The sequence below is a fragment of the Cebidichthys violaceus genome, unplaced genomic scaffold (genome assembly GCF_023349555.1).
Source record: "Cebidichthys violaceus isolate CVI_PGR_0920_01 unplaced genomic scaffold, fCebVio1.0.p SCAF_12, whole genome shotgun sequence".
In the NCBI taxonomy this organism is placed as follows: Eukaryota; Metazoa; Chordata; class Actinopteri; order Perciformes; family Stichaeidae; genus Cebidichthys; species Cebidichthys violaceus.
In genome coordinates, this window is record NW_027176285.1 from 15,601,805 (window position 1) to 15,614,179 (window position 12,375).

At 44.9% G+C, this 12,375-nt stretch overlaps 1 protein-coding gene across 10 annotated transcripts in view; it reads right to left on the bottom strand.

The window, feature by feature from the left end:
• cdk5rap2 (CDK5 regulatory subunit associated protein 2) overlaps positions 1-12,375 on the bottom strand; it is a 28,394-nt gene that overhangs the window by 12,332 nt on the left and 3,687 nt on the right. For 8 of the 10 annotated variants that reach the window (XM_068706691.1, XM_068706697.1, XM_068706693.1 and 5 more), the window contains exons 3-27: positions 11,534-11,595; positions 10,742-10,852; positions 9,796-9,872; positions 9,524-9,647; positions 9,233-9,411; positions 8,989-9,136; positions 8,716-8,769; positions 5,990-6,106; positions 5,776-5,895; positions 5,562-5,654; positions 5,209-5,427; positions 4,915-5,085; positions 4,611-4,721; positions 4,393-4,530; positions 4,084-4,263; positions 3,775-3,969; positions 3,423-3,614; positions 3,095-3,224; positions 2,870-3,009; positions 2,671-2,787; positions 2,410-2,553; positions 2,194-2,306; positions 1,931-2,106; positions 254-394; positions 58-167 (exon numbers count right to left, since the gene is read on the bottom strand). In XM_068706691.1, the coding sequence (XP_068562792.1) occupies positions 58-167; positions 254-394; positions 1,931-2,106; positions 2,194-2,306; positions 2,410-2,553; positions 2,671-2,787; positions 2,870-3,009; positions 3,095-3,224; positions 3,423-3,614; positions 3,775-3,969; positions 4,084-4,263; positions 4,393-4,530; positions 4,611-4,721; positions 4,915-5,085; positions 5,209-5,427; positions 5,562-5,654; positions 5,776-5,895; positions 5,990-6,106; positions 8,716-8,769; positions 8,989-9,136; positions 9,233-9,411; positions 9,524-9,647; positions 9,796-9,872; positions 10,742-10,852; positions 11,534-11,595 (3,362 nt within the window). The remainder of the gene's footprint in view (positions 1-57; positions 168-253; positions 395-1,930; positions 2,107-2,193; positions 2,307-2,409; positions 2,554-2,670; positions 2,788-2,869; positions 3,010-3,094; positions 3,225-3,422; positions 3,615-3,774; positions 3,970-4,083; positions 4,264-4,392; positions 4,531-4,610; positions 4,722-4,914; positions 5,086-5,208; positions 5,428-5,561; positions 5,655-5,775; positions 5,896-5,989; positions 6,107-8,715; positions 8,770-8,988; positions 9,137-9,232; positions 9,412-9,523; positions 9,648-9,795; positions 9,873-10,741; positions 10,853-11,533; positions 11,596-12,375) is intronic. The other 2 variants (XM_068706694.1, XM_068706699.1) reach the window with 1 other exon arrangement.

Consider the following 12,375-nt stretch of genomic DNA (forward strand, 5'->3'; position numbering starts at 1 on the left):
GTTTTGCCAACCAGCTAAAATCTACTGTTATATTCACAAGTTGGAAAAAGACCTCACCTTCTGCCTGAGCTCCTCTGTAGAAAGTAGAGACAGGCTGTCATCCTGCCCGTCTGCTACACAGATGCTCATGTAGGAAGTCTGGTCTCCGATGAAACTCAAAGTGTCACCTGAAACATATTTGAGTCACGTGAAAGACTCCCATCGACCAAAGCTCTGCAATAAGAGAGTAAGAGTATTTTTTTTCTAATCTTACCGCCATCATTAGCTCCACCAACCCCTCCTCCACGGTTCTGAATGGCTCCTAAGCGAGCCTGCAGAGAGGCGTTCCAGCGCTGTGCATCTTCAAGCTGATGTCTCATGCTCTGCAGTTCTTTAGGGTCAATCAGGTCCATACCTGAACAGATACACAGAGGGTTATATATACATACACACACACACACACACACACACACACACACACACACACACACACACACACACACACACACACACACACACACACACACACACACACACACACACACACACACACACACACACACACAGTATATTTCTGCGTAGGTAAGTGCTCTACGTCAGAACCTTTCTAACATCGTTTGACAATGATTCCCCTGCTGCTCTGCTGGTAGCTGAGACTTTGTGTGATCTTATGTGAAAGTGATTTTCATAGCTATAAAAACACTGACATGCACAGGTAGGAGGCACGTATTTTACGTATGATGTCACGCAGCTTTAGAGAAAAATTAAAAGCCCAAAAATAGAATTTGAAAATTCTTACTTCACGGCCATTTGAACCTGTGCAAAATCTAACCTTTGATGATTGAAACACTAATACTAAATGTCATGCAATTAAATAAATAAATAAAAACTGTGTACTGTGTATTATAATGAATATAAAACAAAAAAAAGAAATATGGAGATTCTCTCTCAGTGGTAATTACTGCAGCTACATCTGAGCCTGTTACTTACAGCTGACCTATTTATACACCTGGCTCTCTTCGGGGGGGGGGGCATGCACTTGACATGCAGACACATGCATGTGGACAGTTGCTCAAGTGATTTGGCTTAGACCCGGTGACACGTTTAATTAGTCTAAGCTGCGTCGTGATCTGTGCTGAACTACAACTGCGTGACGTCATGAGATGATAAACGTAGGATTCTTTATCAGAATCTATTTCAGCGGAGCAGCAGGAATAATAACGCGTGATTCTAAATCAACCTTTAATAGCACGCTTGAAGGTTGTTATATAATGACATGCTTATGCAATGAAATCCAACGCATGCGACAGATGTTTGGATGGGTTTGGTTAATAAACAGAGGGCTGTTAGAGAGATGATGCAATCAACAGACAACAACGCTTTAATGAGACAGTGAAAACAAGCAGACAGCGAGTCGAAAGTGACAGACAGGATGATCGGCCAACAGAAGCCTTTATTCACAGATATATATATTTATGAAAGGACAGACAAGCCGAGAAACAGTGTGAAGCGAGTACATTTAAAGAGCGATAGAGAAAACAGGAAGCTGTGTCTATTATGGACAAAACATGCAGATGAGGAGGTGATGATGTAAAGAACAGTGAACATAAAGAAGAGGAGCAGAAGGAGCCGGTGTTCATGCTGAATACAGTGACAGATTAAGAAGTGGGGATGTAGATTAGTCAGCGGGAGATATTATTAGAGGAGACAGGTGTGTTCAGGGCTGGGCAGTAATTCAACATGATAATAGATCATCTTTCAATGGAATTATATCTTTATAAAATCATATAGTGAGGTCTTAATTGATAAAAAACAAGATCATACTAACTAAAAATTCTCAGCATTATTGCTTTACCTTGTTATTTGCCTCCATGTGCTTTAGTTTCCTAACTCTTCTAAAAAAAAAAAAAACCTTAAATGACAAACATGCTCTTTCGGTTTATTTAGTTACCCTCGTCGTTTGCCACCCAGCGTGTTTGCACCGCACCTTCTCCGAGTTTGGCTCTGTGCGCCTCTCTCTCCAAGTCGTCCCTTAGCTCCTCGTTAGCTTTGATGCCGTCCTCCAGCTGCTGCCTGAGGAGCTGCACTGCCGTCAGCTCCAGCTGCAGAGCATGGAGACGCTGGGCGCTGCAAAGAGAGCAAGCTACTCAGAATAATCTTTTCCTTTTTTGCTAATCGCAACGACGTCTTTGTGACGGCGACCGTCAGCCCTACCTGTCCTGCTCCTTTACGGTCCGGACCAGGCTGGAGTAGAGCTGCTGTTCGGCCCTCAGCGCTTTGTTCAGAGCATCGTGTTCCTGTTGCAAGGCTACAAGGTTTGGCAAAGCCTTGAGGGAGACAGAAAAAGAAAGGGACGATGGTCTTAATGTGTGTAAAACATGTTTTCTTGTATTTCATTCAGCAGAAACGTTGGTAACGCGTTTAGTTTACTTCTTGCTGGCTATCTCCGCCGATTATGGTTCTCTCTCTCTGAGGGAGGCCTGGGAGTGATCTCTCCATGCCAGAGCCAATGACCTGATCCTGGGTATGATCGGCCCGACTGTCCCCTCTCTGACCGAGGCGCTGGTGCAGAACCTGCTCACATAAAACACAACATGAGAACCGCTAAGACGAGAGGCTGCTGCGTTCATTGTATTCAGGAGAAAAGCTCCTTCTCCAAAAGCTGCTGTGTGAGAATCGGGGAGCCCTTACATCGATGATCTCATCTTTGGTCTTCAGAGTGGAAGTCAGAGACTCAATGTTAGCAGCCTGACCTTCGTTGCGACCCTCCAGTTCGGATAGCAATGACTGTAGCTCCCCCAAAGAAATCTGCGCATAGAGAGAATAAAGTAAAGGATCGCACACAAGCGTCCTGGTTACTGACAAAGTAGAATGTTTATAACCAACTGACCTTCAGTTCATTCTCCCTCTTCAGTGCTCTATTCAGGGCCTCGGTTTTCTGTGCTAGCTCCTTTTTCAAGATGACGACTGTCTTCTTGGAGGTCAGAATATTCTCCGCATTATCCTCACTGCTCCTCCGGGACAGCTCAGCTTCAGCGCAGACAAAAATACAATCAATTGTGGGATCGATATTGTGATGTCCAGGGAGAGCGTTTAAAACCTGTAAAGGCCTCACCTTCCTTCTCGTCCATCTTGTGCTGCATGATCTGGATAGTTTGTCTGAGCTCCAGGACGTGATCGGGCTCCTCTTTCTGCCTCATCTCGGACAGAAACTGGTCCCTCTCCTGACCACGCTGCAGAAGCTTCTGCACATTTACAAAGACGACAAGTTAGCTCGAACATGTACAACTGTCACCTTAAACGCCGTCAAAAATGTAAAAGACAGAGAGGAGGAAATGAGTATTATTGGTGTTATTCTCCTTGGGAGTTTCCTCTCCTTGTTAGGCCTCTAAGTCGAGCACATTTTACAGCTGAGTGACTGCGTTCCTCCCGGAGGAACTTACATTGATGATGCTGTCTTTCTCGGCAAGAAGGGCTCGGAGCTCCGCCGTCTCTAAATAACCCTCCTGGGCTGTTGTGGAGCTTTGCTTCTCAGCGGTGACAAGCTGCTGCTGCCTGTCAGACAGCTGCTTCTTCAGTTGCTGAATCTCCTGGGTGCGCTCAGACAGCATGCGGTTGTAGTGCTCTGCAGACTCCTGGAGAGATGAAAGAAGGAAGCGATGAAGTTAACGAGCACATATGTTCATACAAATGGCTTTTTGGTAGAGCTGTCAATGTGAATAAAATGCACATTGTATGTCTTTATATTGTGTTTCTAAAATGTATTTTTTACTTCATAATAATTAATATGTTGACCTTGATGAGCTGGTCCTTGCTGCTGATTGTAGCCAGCAGTCCTTCCACAGCGCTCTCATTGTCAGCAACCAGCCGTTCTCTGGCCTTCACAGCCTCAGCCAGCATAGCCTCCGTGACCTTTAACCTCTGGCCCATCTGTTCAGCCAGGTCACGCGTGTGAGTCTGCGACTGGCTCAGCATTGATTCGGACATTTCCTACAAAAAAAAGGTTGACAGATTTAGAAACAAAACTACCGCAGAAGCATCTGAGGAAAGGTGTTTGTACGTGTAAAGTTCATGGGTCAGAATGGTGAAAATACAGCAACTAACCTCCATATCCTTCGCCTTGCCCTCCAGGGAGAGCTGCAGCTGGCTAATGATGGAGTCCTTCTCCCTCAGTGATCTGTTCAAGTTATCTTCTACTTCTTGCTTAGCTCTCTGCAGGTTCTTCAGTGTGTTTACAAGATGCTGCAGCTCCACATCCTTCTCCTTGATCAGACTGTCAAAGCTCTGGAAGGAGAGGAATGAGCAGAGAGAAATACCTCGGATTGAAGTCCAACCTTCCAAAACAATTTCATTACTGATTACTGGAAACGGCAAATGTCTGGCCTCAGTTTCTGATATTTTTCCCCTTCTTACGTTGATGGTTTCCTCGTTGTGGGAGAGCAAGTTGTTGAGCCTCTCCAGGTCTCTCTCCTTCTCTCTAAGAGACAGCTGCAGCTGGTGAATCTCATTGTCTTTCTCCTCAATGGCAGCAAACTTCTCATCCAGCGCTTGCTGCGAGAGAGCAAACGGAACAATGTCAGAAGCGAGTTACAGTCACTGTGGTGAGAAGAGAACACAGAAGGAATGCTTACCTCCAGGGCCTTCTCCTTTTCCTTCAGCCTGTGCCGCAGCTTGGAAAGCACATTGTCGTTTCCTGCTGGACTTTTGCTCTGCTCAAAGTCTCTGACCATGTTTATGTAATCCTGATGAACACAGACAAAACAACAATGTCAAAGCAACTACCTGCATATCTTCAATGGAACAAAAATATATATCTATGCATACATGCAGAGCTACATGGATGGTCCACCCATCCATGTAAACAAAGCACAGGTAGACATCACTCCACTGTATCTGAATGAATCCGTGTGTATGTGCTCGATGTCTTTGTGTCACCTGCAGCTGCTGCTCTTTATCGGCCAGAGTGGATGTGAGCCGCTGGATGGTGACCTCGTGGGTCTGCAGTTTTCTCTTGGTCTGATCCAGCAGCTCCTGGTACTGCTGCTCTAGAGCACTCTCCCTGTCTCCGATCTCACCGCTCAGCTTTTTGAGCTGATTGTTAAGATCCTGGAGGGGGGGGGGGGAGTATTTGAATGGTGACAGAAAACAGAAAGGAGGATTTAAAATGCCCGATGGCTTCGTTCTACAGACAATAACACAAGTGTATTTACTAGACAATCACTGTCTTACATTCAGGGCCTTGTCTCCTCTCTTCTTCTGCTGTTGCAGGTCCTCTAGTTCCACCTCCAGCTGGTCCTTCGCCTGCTGCAAGTCAGCCAGCTCTTGCTCCTTCCTGTCCAGGCCACGCTGTAGCTTTTGGGCTTCAAGCACCTTGGCATGATGATCCCCCTGGAGCTGGGCAAGCTCTGTTTGCTTTGCCATTAATAGATTTTGGTGCTCCTCTACTCCCTGAGGGATGAATTCATCAATGAGGTCTACTAAGACTACTTCTTTAGTATAATGTGCACACACAGAACAAGGAGCCATTAACATTCTCATATAAAGTCAAGGGGTTGGCTCTCTATAAACAGTGCAGGACTTGCCTGGTATTTCTGCAGCTGGGCCTTGTGCGCTGCCTCTCTAGCCTTGGCCAAAGCGTCGTCCCTGTCCTCAATCTCATGACACAGCTCTGCAATCTGTGCAACCAAGAACAAGACAGAATAGTGAGAGCGCAGATAGTTTAAGGCTTGTTGATAACTGTCTTTTTTATGACACCCGTGATAATATGAATTGTGTTAGTAGCAGTATAAGCCTTACCTGCTTTTCCTTTTCTTTGAAGACCTGAGTAAGCCCTTGGATAGTTTTGTCTCGCTTTAGAGCATTTTTCTTCTCAGAGTTGAGTTCATTCTCCTTCTCCTCCAACTTCCCTGACAGGGTCTGTTTACACAAAGAAGTGATGTTACACAAAGAAACCTCTCAATCTAATTAAAAAAAAAAACAGTCAAAAGAGCTAACTGTCCTCTCCATGTACCTTGTTTTGACTCTGGGTTTCCTCCAGTGTTTTAGTTAGGTTTTCATTGGTGCTTTTGATCTGCGTGAGCTCCTCAGTCAGCTGCTTATTGCAGGTCTCCACTCGCCTAACCTCACTCTGCAAATCCAGAAAACGAAAGAGAACGAGTATTAACAAAAGCAATATTAAGCAGCAAAGCTGCGGTCTGTCCCTGATCATTGCCAGTACAATAACATTCTGCCCAGCTAGGATCACTGAAATGAACTACCTTCACCACTCTGACAGAGTTGTATTCATCATCAAATTCCTCTGTAAGATCATGCAGAGACTTCCATTTTGCCTCTCTGTGTCTGTGCTTGGCTCGGGGGTTGAGAGGGCCTGTATTTAACCTCTTCAGGACGGGGATGTGGCTCCCTGCGGGGGCAGAGACTTGTTGCTTGGAGAGGCAGCGCAGGAGCTGGATCAGGTCAGAGATCACAGAGGGCTGACTTGAGGAACTGCGGAGCAGCGCTCTGGCCTGAGCCTTTCCTTCTAGGTCATCGATGGCACCATGTCTTGCGACAAACACCTTGGGCTCTCTGAGTTTTGGTTTGGGTGGAGGGCCTGGAGGGGTGTCGGAGGACAAGTCTCTATTGAGGGACTGCAGGGATGTGGAGCGACCTTTGATTCCAGGTCTAGGCAGAGTGCCCTTCCGTTGGACCAGGTCGAGGTACATGCTCTGCGAAGTGTGGCGCGTTCCTCGGAGACCGAAGTTCTTCATAGAGCCATCGAGTCCTGCCGCTGAGCCCAGCCTGCTGCCCCGGAGGCTCGGCCGCCCTAGATAAGCCCCTTTACTAACAATTCGATCCAGACTCACGCACCGTCTCATGCGATTCTCCACGAGACCACTTCCACTCTCCCTAAACGGCTGTCTTTCAGAGGCCAGCTCACACACGGCCTCATCATCAGGACTGCCCGCCCCAGAGGACCTGAGCGGAGTCTTGCAGCTGTTGCTCTCCACGTAACTCTTGTACAGGCTTGGGTTGTTTTTGTTGTAGATGTGGATGATGCACTGGATCAGGTGGTCCTTCTCCGCCTGCATCTTCTGAATCTGACTGTTGTGTTTGTCCTGCAGCTGGCCGATGTTGACGTCACAGTGCACCACCTTCTCCAGCTGGAACACACACTTCCCACAGAGGAACTCTCCCTGACCATCGCGGGTCACCTCCCTGCCGAGCACGTGGGACAAGATGACTTGTAGCTTCCTTTGTGGCGTTGAGCTGAAGATCCAGCGACACTGGCTTCCCACCAGACGAACGCCACATATACGACACGGGTCCCGCATGGCCCCTCAGATCTTTACATTCCAGATTCACCGACTTAGAACGAGTCCAGAAGGCCTCTCACTGGAGCACAAACTGTGACTTAACGGTCTTCAGCCTGCCAAGCATGGAATAGCCATCTATCATTTTCTCTCACTCCATCAGCAAGAGAAGCACAGAGGAGAATGACTGAGTGCAGAGCAGCGTAAGCCCTAAGCCCTCGATAATCCCTGCTCCCGCCTCTATTCCACTCTCCCCCACGCATTCAATCAGATCAAATCCTCCAGGACTGCTGCACTGATCTGTGTCACGGCCGGTGTCAGACCATCTCTAGAAAACCTCCTCCTAGATACCAGATCCGGGATGAAGATCGACCCCATACAGGTGCTTCTCCAGGGGACTTGAGAATATGGAAGCAGCCAATCACTCCTATAGACTCTATCCTGCCTGACGGTGCATCTAGAAATCCGCTTTGAGATTAAGAATCACATTCCATTACACCTCTATCCAGGAGAGGCCACTCAAAGACATCCCCGGTAGACACATTGTCCCCAATCTTTAAAAAATATTTTTGCTACACATGATGCAGCACATTCGTTTTACAGCACTGACATGTTGCGCCATTTTCCCTCTTAAATAAAGGATGGACATAAATAACTCTCAGACAAACTCTCCAGACAGCATGGTAATCCAGTCTTAACACCGTTGCCCGAGTCCAGACGAGGAGCCATGGAGCCTGTCCAACTAACGGTTCTCTGTCAGCCCAATCAACAGGGTTCACGTCTGATGTTAAGGATATGCATCATATTTAGTCACCAAACCCACAGAAGATACAAGCATTTAGCTTTTCATAGAGGATATGGATAAGAGAATTATTCACGGGGAATACCTCTAATAAAGGTTTGCTGTCATTTAAAGCATCATCGGAAATTGAGAAAGAAACAAAACAAGCGATGACCAAAGAGCACCAGCAGTAACTACTACACAAACTCCTTCCTTCACCAATAACTTATAGTGATGAGAGCTTCCTGTGAAACCAACATTAGACAACTCATTAAAGCCTCAAGACTACAACAACAAACCAGAGTGCTCCTCCTCTTTACTGAAGCAGGGGACAGAAATGAAACCACACCAGGAGGCACACAGAGGGAGAAAAAAAGCGAGTCATAAAACACGGCAAAGTACATTTCCTGTGGTTCAACAGAAGAACGCAGACAATTCTCTGAAGTTGAGAGCGCCTTAACACAGAGAACACGGCCTGTGTTCATCTGCTGGTCTGGGAGAGTGCTTGAGTTTCAATGGCTCGTCACATTTTAAAGGAGTTAGTTTTGCCTCAAACCAAAAGCTATTACTGGAAGCCGCATATGAAAGGATGACGTAAAAAGTCTCACGGTGGGCAAGACAGAATCGACGACAAAAGATCTGAAAAGCACGGATAACACCAACCTGATCGCCCGGTGTTGTTTTGTCCTTCTCTCTGTGCAGCTCGTCCCTCAGCGCCTGGGAAACAGACAGTCAAGAGTCATTCAAATGCCTTTTAATATTGCAAGTAGTGCACAATAGTGTCATTACATACTGTATGTACTCTCAAAACATGGCAACAAATGACTAAAAACATTTTGTAACTCTGTTAAATTAAAATCATTCGATACATTTTGGTATCATTACAGCATGAAAGCTCCAAAATTACATATTTTTAGCAACATATGAAAGTTTTACCTCAAGTTCCTGATCTTTCTTGGCAATGAGATCAGACAGCTGTTTAACACGGTCGGCTGACGGTGCATCCGTCTCTTGATCTGCACTTTTCTTCTGATGGATCAAAGCTTCTTGGTTCTTTAGTGTGATCTTGAGCTGCTCAATGATACTGGTGAGGCAAAAAAAACAACAACATTGGAAACATTTAGACCCCAATACAGATAAAAAACATATCCATGTGTCGTCTTATCTAATGTGTCCCTACTTGTCCTTCTCCTGCAGGGCCTGCTGCAGGTCTTGGACTGGGCTGGGGACAGGGACAGGGTTAAAGGTGCTCAGAGGACCCAGGGCTTGGAGCTTCTTTTCCATGTTAATATTCTTAAGCTTCTCCTGCTCAGCGATGGCTGCCATCTTGTCAACCTCTTCCTCGGCTGTTCGCAGAGACTGAAATTGAGGCAACAAAAAAAACAACAAGTGAAACAGTAAGACCTAGGGGGGAGGAAACAGAAAACGACTGCTCTCAGGGAGTAAAGGAAAGTAAAGAGTTTAGACTCACCTGTTCTACCTCAGTTATTCTCTTGTTGAAGGCCTCTCGAAGTGCATCCATCTCTCTGTGAGCTTGCTCTCTCACGCGCTGAGGCTCTCCTGCTTCTCGACCAGCCAGACTCTCCAACGCTTTCCTGAAGAAGATGATTAGTTCAAAGCTTTGATACATTTTCACCACTGGGCTTCCAAGACATCTTCCTGCCGACTAAGATCTTGTGTTTGTCTGAATTTAGCCGACACTGGACTTCACAACGGTGGGACTCTGTAGGGAAGGATACTCACGATGCGGACACAAGTAGCTCCTGTTTCTCTGCCAGGTCTCGCTTCATGGACTCCAGCTCCACCTTCAGCTCAATGTTCTATAAACAGACAACATTCAGCCCGTTATAGCACATCTGGAGAAAATCAAATATCACAGAATCTCTGACTAAATACCTTAATATCAATATCTTGGTGATACTGTAGGTTTTTACTGATACACAGAAAAAAAAACACTGACAAAAATATAAAGAAAATATATAAAATAAAGCTTGAAGTGTAACTATTTATGTGCTTTCACAAAATATTTACACTATGAGATTATTGCTAGATAATGATCAGTAATGTGGATATGATTACTAAGTGGTTAAAGGCAAAAAATAGAACAGATGTAAAAAATGACATCACTTTACTGTAATACAGCCTTTAAAAACCAGGATAAGACAATGCTTATCCAAAATCTAAGACGATATCTAGTCTCAACTCAAGATATCAAGATAATATTGATATACTGCCCGGCTCCATCTGGAAAACACTAGCACAAAACAGCGGCCATATATTCAAGAGATTCCTATAAATCATAATCCCTGATGGTTGCATTGCTAATATCACCAAATGAATAAATCTCCAGGATTATCCTGACCTGGAGTGTGTCCAAAAAGATACAATTCTTACATGACACGTCACCCCTCAACAAAATAGAAAAGAAGAGAAGAAGAAGAGAAGAAACACCAGCAGGAGATTCCATTGTTCTTACACCTCCCTCGTAAAAAAGAAACAAAACAACGAAAAGACAAGACAGCTGTTCTAGGATCATAAATGTGGGCTTTTGGTTGAACCAAATCCAGCTGTTGTTGTCAGTGATCTCAGTGAGTGACGGTAGGAAACACCGAGTCACACTGACCGCCATGCATGACAAAGACAAAAAGAGTTGAATGCACATCTTTGCAGAAGAAAGTGAATACATCACCGTTTTGAAAATGTCCTCAGTGGAGTCGTCACATTTCTGCTGCATGCGCTCCTCCATGAAGTAGATGCGCAGCTTCAGGTTGAAGTTCTCCTTCTTCAGAGCCGTGATTTGCTGCAGATGATTAATAAAAAAAATATATATTTTAATGAACAGGAAAATAACTGAACAACAAATATTGAAAAAGTTTCATCAAAACAGTTTAGTCTCTGACTTATAATTAAATTCACGTATTTATTTTATTCAATGATGAGAAAATAAAGTATGAAAAATGATTTGGGACAACATGTTTACATAGCAGAACAGGATCCTGTGGATGGTTATTGTTAAAATGAAGGGAGGCCTTCATACGTCTCTGTGTGTCTGTGTGTGTGTGTGTGTGTGTGTGTGTGTGTGTGTGTGTGTGCGTGCGAAGTTGACTGTGCATCATTGTGCTGCAGGCTCAGAACAGCATACATCTGGGAATGGGGGTTGGGTAGACTGTCAAAGGGAGGCAGTGGAAGTCTGAACCCGTCTGCAAAAGTCTAATCATGAAGCGAGCCAAGCAGCAAGAAGCCAAGGAAACATCTGAGCGTGCATTCCACTCAAACGCTGAAAAATAGGCTTCACCTCACTCCTCCTCACACACACTTCATCACCAAATCTCCATAAATGGTCAGTGTAGCTTAGTTTTAGACAAGACTGAGGATCGGGTTTAATAAATCACAATACCCTGTGTGTAGTGCTGGTGTAAAGCAGAGTGCAGAACCTTAGACTGACACGCTTTGTTTTCATGTAAAAAAAACATGAACTCACATTCTCATAGTCCTTCATGGTGAGAGCTTTGATCGGGGACATCTTGTCAGGGAAGGATGGAGCTGTGAAACAACAGATTGATACACTTTCACTTAAACCGACAAAACACACACACACACACACACACACACACACACACACACACACACACACACACACACACACACACACACACACACACACACACACACACACACTGTGTTCTCTATAGCGCAGAGATCATTCACTGCTTACAAGAACAACTCACTCTCCCTGTCTTCAGGATTGTGTTTATTTTAGGGAGATAAACAGAAAGCAAGAGTTCTTTTCACCGTAAAGGCGTCAGAGGTGAGACAGCTTCTGGTGAGCTGCCATGCTTAGACCAGTTGAAAGCAGCCCACAGCTGATCATGTAACACTAGTCAACACATTTCACAATACTAACTGAGGAGTCACAGTGTGACGCTCTGACAGGCAGAGCTCCATCACCCCTCACACTTTCAATATCAGTTTCTACATTTAAAGAAATGTTGCTTTATTGCCGTTGGACTGTCGATGTAAACATGAATCTAGATCTCTACAGATGGTATTTATCCCCCCTTTAGTTCCTGAATCTAGTATCTGACACGACTACAAAAGTCAGAGACTAGCCTTACAGTTTGATCTAAATTCTATGATTAAAGTAGAATTCTGGTTATTTTCAGCATGGGCCTCGTTATTCTCTTCATCGATTTCAGCACAGGCTTCATTTGTGTTAAAGTAAGCATAAGGGGGAAGAAGTACAGAGAGACTTCAGCTGATATGTAGGGTTATTTATACTAAATGTTTTTTTAAATATAGTTTCATTTTCATATCTCAACCTCA